The sequence below is a fragment of the Artemia franciscana genome, unplaced genomic scaffold, assembly GCF_032884065.1.
Source record: "Artemia franciscana unplaced genomic scaffold, ASM3288406v1 PGA_scaffold_47, whole genome shotgun sequence".
Classification (NCBI taxonomy): Eukaryota; Metazoa; Arthropoda; class Branchiopoda; order Anostraca; family Artemiidae; genus Artemia; species Artemia franciscana.
This window is the reverse complement of record NW_027062688.1, coordinates 694,924-715,731: the sequence shown is the minus strand read 5'-3', so window position 1 is coordinate 715,731 and position 20,808 is coordinate 694,924. Positions and strand designations below refer to the sequence as shown.

Here is a 20,808-nt window from a genome sequence, read left to right as displayed (position 1 = left end):
GCCCTCGTCTACACCAACTCTCCGTTTTCTATGTTTAGAAAATTGTGAGCTGAGAAAAGAAATCCCCACATGACCATCTTTAAACTTCTCTGAAAGGAGTCTAAAATGCATCTTACAAAGTAAAAAGATAATCACTATATCTAATCACATGCAGGGCCGGAGATAAAGTTTTGACGTTTCTGTCAAAGAGTTGACAGAGTAGTTTTGCTGCTCCCAAGCAGTTTTGCTGCTCCGTTGTTGTGAAATTTTCGGGGAAATCCCAGAGAATTCAGGAATAGGGGAAGCATTGAACATAAACATAACTGATGAGCCAAAAGCAGTGAAAAAAACTAAAGAGAGAGGTTATACCGAACTCTTAGCTGTCATTCTTGGAAGATATCTGACAGTTTAAGAGGCCATGGAATTCTGGTGTTGTTTCAAAAGCACTTTTGTATGAATAGGTAGTGCGGCAGTGGAGTGTACCTGGCACTTTGACGATAAATCACATCAGTACAGTTTTTTATAAAAAAAAGAATTATTCAGTGATAACTTATAGCGCCCTATGGCATTGTGCTCTACTATACCCATGTCTAGTGGGCTAATTGATAAATCTGGGCCTGATCGCATGTCATGACATGGGCAGAGGCATGGTAGGTGCAGCAAGTGTCTTCCAAGAAAATATTCGAAAGCAAATGAAGCTCGTTGAATGATTGTCAATTCGTTACCCCCTTTCTTCTATTTTGTTTTGCTTAATCCACTCTAAAACAGTATTATCTTAATCTCTACGCTTATAGTTGTCTCAAATCGATCGCCATATAATCATCTTTCACATTCTTTAAAGTAAGGCATAAGTGTTGCATACAATAAAGAAACATAATAACAGCATTAGCATGGCTAACTCTGTGTCTTTGCCGCGGCTGCAGCTAAAGCTAGAGGAGAGGAGTAGTGTCTTCCTGAAAACTCGTTGTTTCTCAACCAAAGAAAGTTTATAAATACTGAATGAAGTCGTATGTCAGACAGAAGGTTGCTAATATACTGCCCCTTCCCAACCCTTTTTTCACAGCATTAATCAAAAAATTACTTCAAAGGAAATTAAAGAGCTAAATTGTACCGAAAATGAGCAGAGACAAAGTCACCTAATTTTCCAAGTGTAAAACTACTACAAATTACCATCAATAAATAAATAAAACCCAAAATAGTGAACAGAAAGAGGGAACAGAAATTACAATTGATAACGGAATTAAACTCAAAATGACGAGGAGCTACCTAAGACCTTTCTGTAGACCAGCACGTGATTTACGCTTTACTGAAAAAATCGTTTATTTTGGGCTGAATGTTTCCATTCTTCATAACAATGAAGAAAAAAAAAACACCATCATAACTAAGATTGCTAGAAAAATACAAATGAATGCGGATTAACAGTTCAATATATATATATATATATATATATATATATATATATATATATATACATATTCCTGAAAGTGTTAATAATTCTACATTCATTGAATTTAAAAAACAGAAAACATTTAAAATGTGTTTTGTTTTCAGTAAAGTGGAAGTTTCTGCACGGTTTGAGTTTGACTCGGTAATTAATTCCAATTCCTGTTCGTTTTGGGTTTATGTATTTATTGATTGTGGTTTATGGTAGTTTTGCGCCTGAAAAAATATTTAGCTGTATTTCTTTTCATCTTTCGCTATCATCTTTGGCTCTTTGCTTATCATAGAAAAACACTATTTGTGGAAAAAGCTTTTTAAAGTTTATTTATTCCTTCGCTAAATCGGGAAAAGGCCGATCGAGAAAAAAATACATTACTCCTGATCTGGAAAAGTCGGGAGAAAATGTTGGATTACCAGTTAATATTTAAATGTTGAACATTTAATGGTTTTAAATAAGAAGCGACTCGGTCCTATAGTAATCAAAATTTTCAAAAAAGGAATCTTGATAACAAAGTATACATCAAAAGATTCTGCTTCTTATGGTGTCATCAAATACAAAATTAGTTTAGTTTAATGTTTCCCTCAAAAATTTATGTGGTGGAAAAAAATTTCCATCATGGATGCAACAGTAGCTGTTATTAAGTAATGATCGAACTTTGGTTTATTCCACCTAAACGTTTAAAAATGTACCTAAAAAGAGAATTGTGCTGTGAAAAAGATTTGCCATTTGTATCTTATCCAGAAACGAAAACTATTAAATTCATTTATTTTAATATTAAAATGTTACTGTAAAAACACATTGACACGAATTTCGAAATGGAACCTCAAACACCTTGAAAATAGCATTGGATCGAAATGAATTGTCCACTGTTTGACTGGACACGGTTGAAGATCCTGAATAGAAGAATTACAATGCTGAACAACATTCAACAGAAGAATATCAATCCTGAACAACGACGAAAATCACTTTTTGTATTGAAAGCGCTACTGCGTCTCTTTTTGTATTTTCTCACTAAGAATGTTGAGAGAGAGCTCATTGCAAAGAAAATATTCCCATCTACTGCCTATACTAAGTAACAGGAGAGATCATGTACAAAAAACTGGTGTTTTCTACCTTTTTGTTCCGCAAGACATCATTATTTGGCCACTGAGAGTCAAAATGTCAGAGAATCAGATCTTCTAGTATAATCAATCAAGTTTTGCTAGTCTGAGATTCTAACTATAAAATTTTTAACCCTTGATATTAATAAGCAATTGCAAGTTGGTAATATCTGTCACTTTGTGTTTGACTGATACCAGCATAACGTATAAACAAAAACAATGCTAAGTAGGTTGTGATAGTCTAGTGGCTAGTATACTAGTTTGAGGTCTTGGCAAAACAGTTTAAAATTCTCGAGGTAATTCTTTTAAGTTTTACTTTCTAGTCCCCAACTAGTCATGAAGAAAAAAAAAATTGGAGACGCATCTGTGCATTCCATGCATAAAAAGTAATTTTTCTTGTTGTTAAAGGTGAGGACTGTAATTGTCCTGTATAGATTTTACAATCATGGTGATTTCAATAGTGCAATGCTATTTCTAATACTGAATCATAATCGTTAAAACCTTAATTCGAAAATGCTAAGTTCAAGAAGGAAAAATAATGAAAATATAATTTCTGATGAGAAGTTAAAAATCTTTGCCCAGGAACGTGGGAGACCCCGGAATCATAAGTGATCATTAAATAATTAAATATTTATTGAATAATCATAAATTTTAGTTTAAGTTAAAGTACAATTTTTAGAATAATGTTATTATTCCATAAATATAAATAATCCGTTAATTATAAGCCCATAAACATAATAGATAATTATTTTATTTTTAGACCCCTTTGGTGTCAGAGAAACAACGTAACGCGTTCGATATGAGCATCGATGCTGGTAAACATTTAAGTTGCCTTCACACCCTCCTCACTGACGCTTTACCTACCATCCGCAGTAATGTAAGTTCCATCCATTCTCTTTCTTTTAATTTTCTAGCAAGAATGCTCACTGAGTTTTCGTATTAAAATACTGTTATACCTCGTTATGGTTTTCCTCAAAGTTAGGGCGTGTTTTGAAAGGCTTCCATCTCAAATTTTGAATGTGTTCTAGCACGTGCTGTATAATCCGTAATTACTCTCATGTGCACACAGTTGACTTGAATCTTATAGTGTCCTGCAAGAGAGAGCCTTCGGTTTTTTCCTGATTTTTTTTTCCTTTTGTGTTCCCAATTTCATCTTGTTTTGAGAGGTAAATTTGTAATCCCCCCCCCTTTTTCATGGACAGTGACACCTAGAGCTAGATTGATTATTATGTAAATTCGAAAAGTTAGTATTTAGTTTAAGCTTGTTTGGCTGAAATCAATTGCGAGAAAGTACATTGAATTCTATACAAATTGCTAAGAAATCTATAGGATGAATCAGTTCATGAGGAAAAAAATGTGAAGAAAAAAGGTACATGTGCTTGTACTTGGCCTATATTAGGTGTTATCAATTATGAGCCCTAGTATTTGCTGGATCTAATTCATAAGGGCAAAATATTAGGTAATATATGTGCTATTCTCAATATTTTGTATATCTGTTGATATTTTAGTTTTTTGTGACGACTTTTTCTTTTCTCTTCCTCTAGTAAACTCATTTAGCGTGGAGTTTATCTTGTGTGTACAGACTGAATAAAAAGCTTATTATTATAATTATTATTATTATGATTAATATTTGAAAAATTTACAAGAGAGAATCAACATCTATTGACCATCCATACAAGATGGAGGGAGGGGAAACACTACACTTAAAAACGAAAATTTCTCACTTTAAATAGAAAAGGTGACATGGCGAGCCTCCAATTGAGGCTATATTTCCCTATCCCAGCTCATGTAATCCTTACGTGAGCTGATGACGTCACCATTGGCCAGATCCCCTGTTAAATCACCGGTTTTTGATTTCAAACTTAGTGACTTCATACCTCCTAATCCCCTGACAATTTTACCTTGGCTAAACTATCAAACAATTCGTGGTAACGAACTGTAGTAAGGAGTGACCCGGCTCAGAAGTAATCGAAACTCTAAAAAATGGAATTTCGGCCCCAATAGTTACATCAAAAGAATCGCATTTTAATGTTAATTTTTAATATATAAGTTTCATCAAGTTTAGTCTTACCTATCAAAAGTTAGGAGCCTGAGAAAATTTGCCTTATTTCAGAAAATAGGGGGAGACACCCCATAAAAGTCATGCAATTTTAATGAAAATCACACCATCAGATTCAGCGTATCAGAGAACCCGAATGCAGAAATTTCAAGCTTCTATCTACAAAAATATGGAATTTCGCATTTTCTGCCAGATCACGGATGCGCTTTTTTTTTCAGGGGTGATCGTATCGACTCAGTGGTCCTAGAATTTCCCAAGAGGGCTCATTCTAACGGAAATCAAAAGTTATAGTGCCCTTTTTAAGTGACAAAAATTGGAGGGCACCTAGGCCCCCTCTCACGCTCATTTTTCCCCAAAGTCACCGGATCAAAATTCTGAGATAGCCATTTTATTCACCATAATATAAAACCTAATAACTATGTCTTTGGAGACGACTTACTCCCCCACAGTCCCCGTGGGAGGGGCTGCAAGTTACAAACTTTGACCAGTGTTTACATATAGTAATGGTTATTGAGAAGTGTACAGACGTTTTCAGGGGGATATTTTTGGTTTGGAGGGGGGAAAAGTTGAGGGGGTCTACATGGGAGGATCTTTCCATGGAGGAATTTGTCGAGGGGGAAGAGAATTTCAATGAAGGGGTTGGAGGATTTTCTAGCATTATTTAAAAAAAAATAATGAAAAAATAAATATGAAAAATTTTTTCAACTGGAAGTAAGGAGCAGCATTAAAACTTAAAACGAACAGAAATTATTATGCATATGAGGGGTTCACCTCCTCGTAATACCTCCCTCTTTACGCTAAAGTATTTTTAGTAAGTTCAACTATTTATTCTTCGGCCTTTGCGATTCAGGGGTCATTCTAAATGGATTGGGACAAAATTTAAGCTTTAATGTAAAGAGCGAGGTATTGCCGAGGGTGTGAACCCCCTCATATACGTAATAAAACATACGAATATGGAAGTTCGTTGCGTAAGTTAATTCGTAAGCTACGTATATTTTTTTACTAATGAAAACGTTCGTAAAAAATTAAAACTTCTAGTTGCTTTTTTAAGTAATCCAAAAATTGGAGGGCAACTAGGCCTCCTCCCCTGCTCCTTTTCTTATCAAAATATTCGAATTAAAACTATGAGAAAACCATTTAGCCAAAAATTAATATGCAAATTTCGTTTTAATTATGTGTGTGCGGAGAGCCAAAATCAAAACATGCATTAATTCAAAACATTCTGAAATTAAACAAAAAAAACAATTTTTTTTAACTGAAATGAAGGAGCAACATTAAAACTTAAAATGAACAGAAATTACTTCGTATATGAAAGGGGCTGCTCCCTACTCAACGCCCCACTCTTTACACTGAAGTTTTTTACTGTTTCAAAAAGTAGAGCTGAGAGAAAGAGTCAGACTTTTGCGCAAAGAACAGCCCCTTTCATATACGAAGTAATTTCTGTTCGTTTTAAGTTTTAATGTCGCTTCTTACTTTCAGTTAAAAAAACTTGTTTTTTTTTTTATTTAATGAAACAAAAGTCCGGTATGAGCGTTTAGATATTTAGCGGGTAGTAGGGACCCTACTACCCGCTGCTATATAACTGTTTAAGACGTCATCTCTTTTCCCAAGATTCAAAAGCACAGTGTCCAGTAAAATAATGTGGAACCTTATAAAGTGTGGATCCACGAAACTCCGCACATACTCCCCTCAATTAAAGCGGAGATTATTCCCTACCTCAAAGCAAGGAATAATGGGAAATTCAGATGGATGCTAGTGCTACTAGCAGTGAGTGACAGTAGTGACAATTCACTGCAGCACCGAGCTGCCTGAGTTCAACACAGCTACGAAGGCTCCACCTCCATCCCAACCTATTCAAAGCTTCAGTCTTTTCCACCCTCCCCGTCGGGGGCGACCTGCTTTTCGTTTGACCCTAAAAGGCTGGCTGACAAAGACAATCTTTGGCAATCTGTCATCCTTCATCCTCAGAACGTGCCCTAACCATATCAACCTTTCACTTAATATAGCCCTAGAAAGCGGGATAGAACCACATTTTTCGTTTAGCTTACTGTTTGAGATACAGTCAGTCAGTTGGTTGCCCGAGACAATCCGTTGGCAAGTTTTCTGAAAAACATCTAGCAAATCCTCCTCCTTTTTTTGCAGTACCCTTGCTTTAGAAAGACATTGACCACTGTCATCTCTGAAGCTTCCAATATTCTAATGTTGGCTCACAGACTTATTTTCCTATTCATCTAAACTTATTTCAACTGTGAAAAAAAGGCCTGGTCTTAGCTATTCTACTTTTGACATCTTCACTGCACGTCTTTACTAATAATTGTTTTTCAAGTCAAGGGACTACAAGTTTCCTCTATAGAGTTTTTCAACAAGGCCGTTTTAATGGTGTACTTTGTGTTTTGATCAAAAATACGTAACATGTTATTACGTAAAGTTATTCTCCATTTTTATTTTTTTTAAAGACACTTCCTAACTTAGAACAAGAGCTAAGAGCTCATATGACACTTATGACGAGGCCGGACGAGCCAAGAGCTTATATAGTAAGAGCTATAGCAAAATTCTAAGAATCAATAGATTGGTTTAAAAGGAAAATCAGAGGCTTAATGCCAGTCGGGATTTAAAATAAGAGCTCTGAGTCACGAGGCCCTTCTAAATATCAAAATTCATTAAGATCCGGCAACCCACTCGTAAGTTATAAACACCTCATTTTTTTCTAGTATTTCCTCTCCCTTCAGCCCCCCAGATGGTCCAATCGGGTAAAATGACTTTATCAAGTCTATTTGTGCAGCTCCCTGACACGCCCGACCAAGTTTTCACTCTTAGGTTAATAATTGAGAAGTCCCTTCGTTGTCAAACACCTTTGGTCCTTAGTTTTATCGATTATGAGCAAGCTTTCGATTCTGTTGATAGAAGAGCGTTAGCAAAGGTCTTATCGTTATATAGTATACCAGAAGAATACATTAAAGTGATTTGTGCTATGTACGAGAATAATACCGCTGTGGTTAAGGTAGGAAATGAGGTTAGCAACTGGTTTTGTATTAAATCAGGAGTTAAGCAGGGTTGTGTTCTATCCCCCTTTATATGGATCATTTTGATGGACTTCGTCTTAAGGAGCACAGGAAAGGCAATCAGAGACCACGGAATCAAATGGGGAGGAAAAACGCTCCTGGACTTAGATTATGCTGATGATTTAAGCATATTAGACGAAAATGTGAGCAAAATGAATGAAGTTTTAGAGGTTTTGCGTGTTCAGGGTGCTAAAATAGGCTTGAAAATTAATGTTAAGAAGACTAAGTCACTAATGCTAGGAATAAGTGAAGATGAACAGGTGACATTAGGTAACGAAAAGATTGATCAGGTTGGGAGCTTCAGTTACCTTGGTAGTATTATTAGTAAAGATGGTGGGAGCAGTGAAGATGTTAAAAGTAGAATAGCTAAGGCTCAGGGTGTTTTTTCACAGTTAAAAAAAGTTTGAAAGAATAGAAAGATAAGTCTGCAAACCAAGATTAGAATACGGGAAGCTACAGTGATGACAGTGGTCAAATATGGTTCTGAAGCATGGGCGCTCCGTAAAGCAGATGAAAATTTACTAGATGTTTTCCAGAGAAATTGCCTACGGATTGTTCTGGGTACCCGGCTGACTGACCGTATTTCAAACAGTAGGCTGTACGAAAAATGTGGTTCAATTCCCGCTTTCTAGGGCTATAATGAAAGAAAGGTTGAGATGGATAGGCCACGCTCTACGGATGAAGGATGACAGATTACCGAAGATTGTCCTTTTTGGCCAACCGTCTGGGGCTACACGGAAAGCAGGTCGTCCTTGTCTGGGTTGGGAGGATGTCATAAATAAAGATTTAAAGGAAATGGGAACTTCCTGGGAGGGCGTAAAGAGGGAGGTTTTAAATAGATTAGGTTGGAGGAGGAGCGTGCGTATCTGTGTTGGCCTCAGGTGGCTTTGTGCTGCAGTGAGTTATTAGTAGTAGTAGTATTAGTAGCACGTCCAGAAGCACCAAACTCGCCAAAGCACTTAACCCCACCCCCTAACTCCCCCAAAGAGAGCTGATCCAGTACGGTTACGTCAATCACGCATCTACGATATTTGCTTATTCTACCCACCAAGTTCTATCCCGAATTCTCCACTCTAAGCGGTTCCCAAGATTTCTGGTTTCCCCCTCCAACTCCAGCCAATGTCGACAGATCTGGTCGGGATTTGAAATAAGAGCTCTGATACATGAGGTCCTTATAAATATCAAGTTTCATTAATATCCGGTCACTCTTTCTTAAGTTAAAAGTACCTAAATTTTTCTAATTTTTACAAATTAGCACCCCCCCCTTCCCCTCAGCTCCTCCAAAGAGAACAGATCCGCTCCAATTATATCAATCACGTATCTGTAACTTGTGATTATTCTTCCCATCAAGTTTCATCCCGATCTCTCCACTCTAAGCGTTTTCTAAGATTTCTGTTTCCCTCCTCCAATCCCCTATGTCCCCGGATCCGATTCTTATTGAAAATGGAGCATCTGAGACATAAGATCCTTTTATATATCAAGTTTCATTAAGATCCAATCACTCCTTCGTAAGTTAAAAATACCTCATTTTTTCTTATTTTTCAGAATTAACCCTCCCCCCTCCCAACTCCCCCAAATAGAGCGGATCCGTTCCGGTTATGTCAATCACGTATCTAGGACTTCTGCTTATTTTTCCCACCAAGTTTCGTCCTGATCCCCAACTCTAAGAGTTTTCCAAGATTTTAGGCTCCCCCCAACTCCCCCCAATGTCACCCGTTCCCAGTGGATTCGGTCCGGTTATGTCAGTCACGTATCTTGGACTTGCTTTTATTCTTCCCACCAAGTTTCATCCTGATCTCACCGCTTTAAATGTTTTCCAAGATTTCCGGCTCCCTCCCCCCCCCAACCCCCCCCCATGACTCTGGATCCGATCGGGATTTAAAATTTTGAAATCTGAGTTATGAGGACCTTCTAAATATGAAATTTCAATAAGATGCGGTCACTCCTTCGTAACTTAAAAATACCTAATTTTTTCTAATTTTTCAGAATTAAAAACTCCCCCAAATAGAGCTGATCCGTTCCGATTATCTCAATCACGTATCTAGGACTTTTGCTTATTTTTCCCACCAAGTTTCATCCTGATCCCTCCACTCTAAACGTTTTCCAAGATTTTAGGCCCCCCCCCACAACTCCCCCAAATGTCACCAGATCCGGTCGGGATTTAAAATAAGACCTCTGAGACACGATATCCTTCTAAATATCAAATTTCATTAAGATCCGATCGCCAGTCCGTAAGTTGAAAATACCTCATTTTTTCTATTTTTTTAAATCAATCGTCCCCACCCCTTCCCCCACCCCCCAGATGATCGAATCGGGGAAAAGACAATTTTAATTTAATCTGGTCCAGTTCCTAATACGCCTGCCAAATTTCATCGTCCTAGTTTACCTGGAAGAGCCTAAAGTAGCAAAACTAGGACAGACAGACAGACAGACCGACAGAATTTGCGATCGCTATATGTCACTTGGTAAATACTAAGTGCCCTAAATAGCCTTCACTGTGTTTTCCCACACCTGAATGTTGCTTTTGGTACTTGTATGATATATCGACCATCGCAAGTACCCATGTTAAGAAAAAAATTTTTACTTTATAATGTGCAGAATATTGATAGGTAGCACATCTTGCATGCAGCCCCGCTGTACTTTACCCCCAACCCCCTGATTTGCAAATATATAGCCAAATTATATATATTTACTATCTATGCGTCTCAGTTGTTTCAACCCGTGTACCTGTAAACTGAGTCGACTGTGACGCAACACAAACTTGAAAAACAAGTTACAAACAATCATTGGGCTGTATATTTGCATATTAAAGGGGGGGGGCAGAGTATAGTGAGGTTTCATGCAAGGTGTGTTACTTATGATTATTCTGCAAATTATGAAGTAAGAACTGATTTCTTAACATGTGTACTTGCTGTGGTCGGTATATCATACAAGCACCTTACTTTCTATTAGTGTTTGGTTTCGTCGGAATTTCAGCATAAATGTTCTTACGGATCAGTCATAACGTTACTTATGGTAATTCCTGTGTCCCCGAAGTTAATATATGTACCCATAGGTGTCCAATAGAGCTAATTCCAGTAATTCAAACTCCACTGGTTGCATAGTTTTGGAATCTAGGCTCTCAATATTCCTCTCACCTTGTTTAGGGCTGAATACACTTACAGTGAAACTATAACTAATTATTTTCTTATCTAAAATGTCATCAATGATAGCCATTAAATAACTTATTCCCTCTCAGTTAAATCAAAATCTACTTCTTGACTTTCGATTCTTAAATCGACGTCATCCCTTTCCGAAACTTCCGCAGTAATTGTTCTACCTTCAAATAGTTCCAAATTCTCTGATATGTCATTTTGCTATGCATATCGATATAATCAGAGGCTATCTGTTGCGTCTATATGGATAATCAGTACTTATCGGTTACATAATAAACATTATAGAATTTCGATCGCGGATGATGAGAACATGACACAAGAAACTGGTCAAGCAACTTCTTTATACCACACAATTATCTTTGGCTTGGCTGGAAAATAAATTGTAGCTATATCTTATTTAAGTATTTAGTTGGTATTTTGGTTTAGTTAGGTCACGAATTTAATATATGCTATGCTTTACCCCCCCCCCCCTAATGTACAAATATATAGCCCAAATATTTTCTAAACTATTATATTTTCATCATATTTTGCTTGATTTCATTAGCATTAATCGAACTTCACTTCCCGAGTGTTTACTATATAACCAATAAGTACAGGATAATCTTCTGCGTAATGTCACCTTGTCTTATTGCAAAATATTGTAAAAATTAAATTATGGAACATTATTTGGATTTATTTCAATCGGTAAGGGTGGGAAATTTAGAACTGTTTTGTTTAACCCTTAGTAATATTCGCTGCCCATAGAAGCGTTCCGCTTTGCGTCTGCAGGGACACACCATTCCATTTTTGCTGCACAGAAAAAATAAAATAAAGGGTTACAGTCAATGGTCTTTTTCTACCGTACGGTAACCATTTTGTATTAGTCAAAAATCATAAGACCTTTAAAGGCTTTTAAACGAACAGAAACAATTGCTCTTCTTGTTAAATTTTTTTAGTACTTAAAAAAAAACTTCTTATTCTAATTAAACGGCCCTTGTGTTTCAGAAGTTGTTCGTAAAGAATTGGGACAAAAATGTAAAGAGCGATATATTGAGGAGGGGATAGCCCCCTCATATACAGAATAATTTCTGCTCTAATACATAATTTCTGTTCGCAAAAATGAAAATCTAATTTTATTTTCAAGACATACAGCAATAGATGAAGGGATCTACCCCTTCCCTATTTGACTTAGCACAGTAGATCAATGATCTGCTTCACAATATGGACTTGATGTTCGAATCCAGCTGCAACATGGATGAACTACCAACATCGTATAATTTTGACAAATCTTGACTACCAATTTTCAAATAGTCCTTGTTAAAACTTATACCTCTGCGAAAACGAGCTAATTTCTCGTCTAGACTCTTAGGGGACCCATTATTTTTTTCATTCACCCCTTCTGGACATTTTCGGTATGGATTCGTCTTGATCTATTATTTATTTACCCATTGTTTGGACAATAAGTTCAAGTGTCTTCGTGATGTCAATCATCGGTAAGACTCCTTCAATTTTGGGGCTTGTGGTTTGACCAATCAATCAGTATCTTTAGTCCGCGATAGAGTTTTTTTTTTTATTGTCATAGTTAAATAAATCTCCCTTTAAGTTCAACGTTCTAGGCACTTAAAATGAGAATACCCCTATTTTGTCATAAGCTCTCAAAGTGCCATAAGCTTAAAAGTTTTCAGTATGTTTAAAGATTGCTACAGTAGACGGTTGACATCGACCTGAATCCAAATTTTAGCTCACTTAACTAGCAAATGTGTGAATTGTCAATTGATCAAATGGGGTGGTTCTTCCATTCTACAGGAACTTTTACATTGCTGACTCAAAAATTTTAAGTTTTTTTTTTTTTATTTGAGCAAAAATGAAACTTAAGACAATCACAAATAAAGTCATATAGCAAATCAAGCTTAAAACAGACATATATTACTGTGGTTGGATAAGGAAACCTAAAACGAACGTAAATTTGAACAACAATCACGGCAAAATGAAAATAACCAAAAACTGCCTCTTCTAAGAGTGAATATGCGACCTTCTCAAGCCACATAAAGGCAAAATTTGCCTTGTGGTTTACTCTGTTTTTAATCCGATGTCACAGGGGTTTTTGGGGATGTTTAAAGTCAAGCAAGGGCACTGGTAAAATAGCTGTTTACCGTCTATTCTCTTTGAACTCTACAAAAACATTAGATTTGAGTTCAGCATTGATTGAGCCCCCTCCCAAGTTTCTAAAACCAAGCTTCCCAATTCAGTTGACCGTAGAAAAAGCTGAAAGTAGGAAACACATTTATTTCTTCAACCAGGACACCTTGAACTTTATCAATCTAACATTTTCCCTGATTTAAGCCACTCCACTGGTATATATTTGACGAGCGATTTTATTATCAAACAGTTCGTGGTAACGAACTGTAGTAAGGAGTGACCCGGCTCAATAGTAACCGAAACTCTAAAACTCTAAAGTTTTTTAATTGTTTTAAGAAGCAGAGTTATGACAAAGAGTCAAACTTCAGTGTAAAGGACGAGGCGTGGAAGAGGGGACAACCCCTTTCATATACGGAATCATTTCTGTTCGTTTTAAGTTTTAATATTGCTCCTTACTTGCAGTTAAAAAACTTGGTTTTTTATTTAATTTATTTTAAATGAATCAGCAATATAACTCAAGTGACCACTACAGCAATTTTTTTTTCAGGCTCTTGGGGATGTGCGACTAGAGCACCTTGAACTTTGTTTGTCCAATATTGCCGCTCTTTTAAGACAATCTAGTGATGCACTTTCGACAAGAGTCAGTGGCTTTAATTCCCTGAGTTGCACAGCACCAAATAGGTTTAACGAAGCAAGCGACCGTTACCAATATCAGAGTCTTCAGAGAAGCTTGCCAAGGTAACTAATTTATAATACGGTTACGTCTATTTGTAGAGCCTCTTGGTGTTTATGTTGAGGTTAAAAACAGTTTTAAAAGAGTAATAATGTCACTAAGAGGAGACTTACTTGACTTAATGCTCCTGCCTAAATGCTTCCGGCGTCGAGAGTGATGCTACATGGTGCCTCCATTTGGACCGGTCTCTTGTAAGGATGTGGACGTCCTCCTGAATATTTGCCATGACTAAGAAGGCACCTGTCGTGTCCTTCCATCTGGTTGGGGGACGACCTCTTGGGCGTTTCCCGCCGTGCAGCACGGGATCAAAGTCAAAAATCGTTCGTGCGGGAGTGTTGGGGGGCATGCGAAGGAGATGTCCGCACCAGCGTAGTGTTCGTTGGGCGAGTTGGACTGAAAAGGGCGTTTGACCAGTTAACGCCAAGAAGTTCTCGTTGCTAACAAAATCGTGCCAGCGTAGTCCTTCAGTGCGGCGAAGGTGTTTGTTCAAAGGGAATTCATAATGTTGGTTATTCCAGTAAGGGATAACTTTTTGCCACTTGGAGATAGATGATACTATTTGAGGAGGATTTTTTTTTTGTCGAATGTACATGGACGAGGATATTTTAGAGCACTTTATATGCAATAAGACGATGAAATACTTGAAGTAAGAAATGGATGATGGAAAATTTGAGAGGGATTGCTAGCTAGATGGTACGAACGTGGTGAAGTATGTTTGTATTTTGAAGCATCACATAGATAATTTTTTGAACAATGAAGAATAGGAGAAATGAGGGGGACAAGTTAAAAAAGATAGTGTACTTATAAAAAGGATATTTTCTTTTGATAGGCTCGTTTTCGTCAGTTCTGCGTTTATTTATCTAATTAAAGACCATCCCAGAAAAGAATCAATAGGACTGAGTCTAATTCAAAGAAAAGCAAAAGTAGACAAGACCAAGACTTACATTTAAACTGGCAGAATAGTGACAGTAGTGTAGGCTAATACCAAACAAAATATTGAAAACTCGAATAAGAACTCGTAAGTATAGCTGATCTACTGTTTTCTTTTATGCAAAATTTTTATGCACCGTTTCATACAGTTTTGAAACTGCTATTTGTGGGTCATTTTTGCTAAGATCTGGCAAACTACCAAATCTTGACGTGTATGTTCTTGGTGGTTTGTGGAGTGAATATTTGGTAAAATAGAAAAGGTCCATTTTGTATTGATAAGCTTTATTGAATATCTTAGAGAAAGGCATAGTCTTTCCAGTTTGAGGACATGCACATCATATGAGACAAACGGTATGCTGAAGAAGAAGAAGAAGAAGAATATCAGATGTAAGGTATTTTTACTGTGTTTCCAATACAGATTTTTGACGTGAATTTCAAGTACAGTGATGTAATAAATGCTGTTAATTAATTTTTGTGTTATTTAATTTTAATCTTTGCTAATTGCATAATCTATTCCATCAATTTTAGGTATCACGAAACTGGAACTGTCTCTGATCACCTTAGAAATTTATATGAGGAGCAGAGAGCCTCTACATTACCTCGGCCAGCCATGTCCCCAGTCAAGGGACCTGAATCAAGCCACCCCACCTTGGATTTTCCTGATGGCCTGCGTTATGTTGACGACAGTCCAGACTATGAGCCAGACAAAGGTAGCAACATATCAATCTCACAACTGAGTAATATTGCATCATCTGGATACCAAAGCATAAATAGTTCGAGTCCTGTTGATCAAGGGATCCATGGAGAAAGTTCTCTTCTCAACTCTTTGAATAACAACAATCATAGTAAGGGCAGAAGAAGCTTAAGCCGCCACCCAGTGGCTTTTACTAATCCTGTATATCAATTTGGCATCGGCGAAACGTTTGGGCGAAGCATTTCTAGTCGTTCTGGCCTGGCTGTGCATAGCGTTGAAGATATTAGAGCACAAAGACTCCATACAGGTAAATGTTTTTTTTTTTTGTCATCTCTAGTTGCGTAGCAGAGATCTTATTAAATGACGGGATTCCCCAGTTCAATACTATAGTTAGTAAACTATACTTATAAACTTCAGAAACAAATTGTTATGTACAAACAAACAACGGCGTACAACCAACTACGAGGTTCACTGCTCTTTCGCTAAAAGATAAGGCTTTTCATCATATGTGAAAGACTGTTACTGGTATCATTTTGGACTTTATAGTAATTTTTTCTTCTACAAAAATTTTACAAAAAAAAAGTTTTACAAACATTGTTTATTCATTTTTTTTTTTTACTATAGTAAGAATTCCGAAATTCCTCAAAACTATGCCTTGAATACTCTACGCTATGACTTTTAGGCTTACTTAAATTTATTTAAGCATATAAATTGTAAATAACTATATATACATTTTTATAGGCATATGCGATGTGGTTCTGAGCTAATTCTCCCCTTGGAAAATTTGCCAGAAAATCAATTTCTTCATCAGGGAAAATTCACTCCTCTCCCCTCCAAAAAACTGTTATCCCTGTTAAATCTCTCCCCCCCGCTGAAACTTCTCACCAAATATGAAAGTGAGTCGTTAAAGGGAAACTATGAAAAATAAAAAGATCAAATAAAAAGATATCTACCAAAACATAGGTATATAAAACATAGGTAACATAGATAATATATAAACATAGGTAATAAAAAGAATATAGGGGAGACTTGGAGTACTTGGGACGTTTTATTTAAACATCACTGATCGCAAACGGTTTCAGCTGCAAGGGTAAATCCTGCTTGGTAATATAGGCAACTACAAGGAGAATGCCTGGCCCAAAACTCAGCTTTCTAAGCCATCTTGAACCTGACCAAAAAAGCAATTCAGCAGAAGCCCTCAAATGTCCCAAGTATAAAACTAGTTTTATACTTGGGACTAGGTCGTTTTGTACTTGGGACATAGTTTAATACTAGGGACGCCAGGGTTTCCATCTTTTTTGTTTAAGTCGAATATAATATTGACTTTATATAATAATATATAATATTACAAAAAGATAAAAAAGTTTACATTTTAGAATGTTCACAATACATTATATACAGACATGTCAATCGGAAAAATGAAGTGTCCGGCTTGGCGTTCAGTTTGGCTAGTTGGTTCTGGGTTTGGCAGCTTCTTTGCAACTTGCCACTTCTCAAACAGGTATGAAGCTTTTGTAGCTACATATTTCTGGAAAGGAGCAACCCTTTTAAAGTAGCGGACTTCAACTTCGCTCTCACCAACTTTGACAACTTCTCCTACACTGTAAGATTTCTTTCCACGTTTTTCATCTTCCATGACAAGGATGAAGTCCCCATTCTGTATCTCCATTTCGTCAATCTGATTCTTTATTGTTTCATGAGATGTTGATGGGTGTTCACTTTCAGCTTCACTGCCCGCACTCATACAGTTTTCTTCTTCTGAAGATGTATCAGATAAGGAAATGGTGGAATATTTCAGTTTTCTGCCAAACTTTTTTGCTGACACCTTTTTGGCAGGCTTTTTCACCTTTGGTGCAGTTTGATTCTTCTTGTTAATCCGTCTAACTGCCTTTTCTTCAATTTTCTTTTTCTCAGGCGTGTCTGTCAACACTCGGCAAGACCCACGAACTCTACCTCCACATCTAGATTTTCTTGCCAGCTTTGGGGAATGGTCTAGTTGCACCTGGCGATACAGCACTGGAAGGATCCATTGTTTGCCCTGCTTTGGGAGTTTGAGGGGTGTAGCCACATCCGTATAGGCTCGATCGTTGAAACATTGCTACCAACTTCTGCATCAGAGCCCAAGGGTGGCTCTACTGTTCCACTGTCAGTCGTGGCTTTAGGTTCTGGCCTATCTGTAATTGAAGATGGTGCATATTCATCATCAGTGAATATGTCGTTGTTAAATGGTGAAATCCCAAAAACACGGAATCCTGACACAATGTTACTCGGAGTAAAACTCGGCGGGTATGCTGTTCCAAGGAACTGAGGGATATCATAAATTGAAACTGGGATGCCCGGGTTATTCACCATCCAGTTTGAAATTGCTCTGTTGTAATGAAGCTTGAACGGAAAAAACACAGTCTTATCCAGTGGTGCAGTTTGTGCGAGGTGAGTGGTGGAAGGGTTAGCATGACGATATGATTGTCTTTTGCCAGCTGTATTGCATCAATTGACAGATGAGATTCATGATTGTCAAGGATCAAAAGACAGGGATTCTGTGCTTGTGGGCGTGCATAGGATATGAAGTGCGTCATCCACTGAACAAAGATTAAAGAATTGGTCCATCCACTTTCATCTCCTCCAAAAGCCAGAGTTCCAGTTGGTGTCCCCATGCTCATTCTGGGGTTCACTTTTTTCTTGGGAAAATAAGGACTGGGGGAATCATGTTTCCAAGAGCTGACACAGTTGCTAGAATTGTAACAGTTCGGCCCCTCTCTGCAGAAGTGCTCCTTCCAACTTGTCTAACCCCTGACTTGGCAACAACCTTGTATGGCTTTTGTACGGTGGTTAGGCCACATTCATCCATATTCCAAATATTCTGAGACTGAAATCTGAATTTTTCCATGATACCCTTCAGTTTGTCGAAGAATGTAGAAACTGTGTGTCAATTGAAACTTGTAGCCCTGGCAAGGCTGGTTTATTCTGGTGTCCTTAAGCTAAGTGACGGATTTCTAGCCATAAAGCTGTAATACCAAGTTGTCCCTGCCTGTTGTTTGGCATCCCATCCTGCAGAGTAAGATATACCATTTTTCTTAGCATATTCGTAGACTAGTGTTTTAACTTCAAAAATACCAAGCCCACAATGTAGCTTAGATGCCTCAATCAGGTAAGTTTTCAGCTCAGTTTCTTGTTCAGTGGTCAAAATCTTGTTGTGGGTTATTTTTAACTGGTATATAAAAGGGGTGTTGACTGCATCTCTGCCAGAGTTCGTCATGTGGGAACTGAGGTGCCTGTGTAGAGAAGTTTTGGACAGACCATACATTTTAGCAGCTTCCCGTACAGATGACTTTTTCACCAAAATATCTGCTATGGCTCACCTCAAGGCTCCTTCATTGACTGGTGAGTTTTTCTTCCCCATGTTAATGAAAACTAGAAAGCAAAGGCTGTTCATAGAACTTAGAGGTTCATTTTACCTAGTCAGGGTGTGAGCAGAATTAATCTTGAAAAGTACATAGAGATCTAATCGGGACAGAATTCAAGATTTGGTTGTCAATCAATTCATCAATCAATTTATTCAGACTAAAGGAAAAACTATTACAAAAGTAAAGTGGTTACTAGGTCCAAGAAGCTTTGCTTGTAATGGACCACGGAAAACAAGAATAAAACACTTTTATAAAATATATACAAAAAAAAAAAAAAAAACACTGGAACAAGATAAGGACAATTAACAGATAAGATATTTAACAAATAGAAGATTTAGAAGGAGATTTAACATATGGCTGAAAATGATTTCAAAAGAAAAGAGACATACAAAGTACGATAGAATTAAGAAAGAGAGAGAAAAACTATTGAACTGGAAAGAACCGACAAGAAACTGCCTTTCCAGAAAGAAATTGAGGGACATCAAGAGTGATAAACAAGGATATTAAAAGTTATGAAGATTCTCGAAAACAATGTAGATTCTGGTGTAGATTCTATATTCTTAGTACTTGGGACATGTCCCAAGTACTACTACATGGGACTGTCCCAAGTATAAATTAAGGTGTGTGTTGACACAAAAAAATATAGCTTAGTGTTCACAGTAGATAATGCAGATACTCCTGGCTAAACATCATTTCAATGTTCATCGCAATACATAGTCCTATTTTTCTGTAAATACCTGCAATGGCACACTCGCTACTAACTAAACACGTTTCGGATATCTTAGAAAATCCACTTACAAATTCTTTGTTCACCTCTCTCTTGACAACCATGTGGGTTACTGAAAAAAAATTTATGCAGACGCCACCTATGAGTGAAGTTATTCAGAGGGCAAAATAGTATTGCGAATGCTAGATGGCATTTTGTAGATGAAGTTGCTGTCCCAAGTATAGAAGTGTCTCAAGTACTCCAAGTCTCCCCTATTCCAAAATATAGGTAGAATAATGGGGTAGACCAATATGGGCAACATTTTTTGGAAAAGAAGATGTTTTTAATCGTAAAATTAGTTTATAGGTCAGGTGATTCAGTTTTTGCATGTTTTAAATAAGATCTAAAAGTAAGCCAATCAATGTATGTATAAAATAGAGGAAAACCTCTAGGAATTCACAAAAACTGTAAGTTGTATTTATTGTACCTTACAAGCAACATGCTTCTCTGACTTCTCTTGTCTGTACACATATAGGCAAGACTTCATTTTAGTGGGCAGAGTCGGGGTTGCATCAAAAAAAGTAAAAGAAGGTAGTTAAATCTATGGACTAAGATAAACCTGCATAATTCTTTTCATTTATATGAATACTCATATAAATATAATATAATGACCTCTTTATGCAGTTCTGTGTTTTTTGTCACTAGCGGGTGCCGTATTTGCCAAAACAAACTTGGGTGATGAGTCGACAAATATAAGCTGAAAACAGTGGCACCAAAAAACTTAAAAAAATATTCTTTTCGAGGTCTAGTTGTGTTTATTTATTTAGTTTTGCTTATTTATTTCCAAAGTTTAAGGTGGCAACAGTGACAAAGTGTAGTATTGACCAGACAGACATGAATAGAAATGAGATAAAACTATGAGACAATTTTTTTTCATGTCATTTATTTGTTTAAATTCCATTATTTATGATTTACATCACACCTTTGTTTTCTAGCGTTCAAATCACCGCTAATTTTAATATTTTAGTTCCGAACCTTAACTTAAGAGTGCCTGGATCAACTAGTTCATCGGAATCCGCTTCGTGTATTTCAACTCCTCCAACAGAAAGAAGGTCTTTCAAGCCCTCTGCCCCCAGAACAAATCCAAGAGTCGTCTATTCAGGGATCCACATGAATACCCCTCATCAAGTTTACCCCTCAAATCCTGATTTGGATACATACCCGTTAACTCGATGTAAGTTTTGTTCATCATTCTGTGAGTCTTAACCATCATCGTATTTTGTGACAATTATGTCATTTTTATCGAGAAATCAAATATTACATTCTTTACTGGCGTCGGCAAATCATTAGTAAATAACATTAAATTATTATTACTGCTGTGGTAACATAGTCCTTAACGTCAAAATTAAGTGAGAGCCAGACTTATT

The 20,808-nt window shown here is 37.0% G+C and overlaps 1 protein-coding gene across 1 annotated transcript in view; it reads left to right on the top strand.

Annotated features, from left to right (window-relative positions):
• The window catches only part of LOC136041852 (ras GTPase-activating protein raskol-like), a 98,875-nt gene that overhangs the window by 57,921 nt on the left and 20,146 nt on the right, over positions 1–20,808 (top strand). The window contains exons 9-12 of the mRNA XM_065726628.1: positions 3,281–3,397; positions 13,462–13,652; positions 15,106–15,578; positions 20,409–20,615. Coding sequence (XP_065582700.1) covers positions 3,281–3,397; positions 13,462–13,652; positions 15,106–15,578; positions 20,409–20,615 — 988 coding nt within the window. The remainder of the gene's footprint in view (positions 1–3,280; positions 3,398–13,461; positions 13,653–15,105; positions 15,579–20,408; positions 20,616–20,808) is intronic.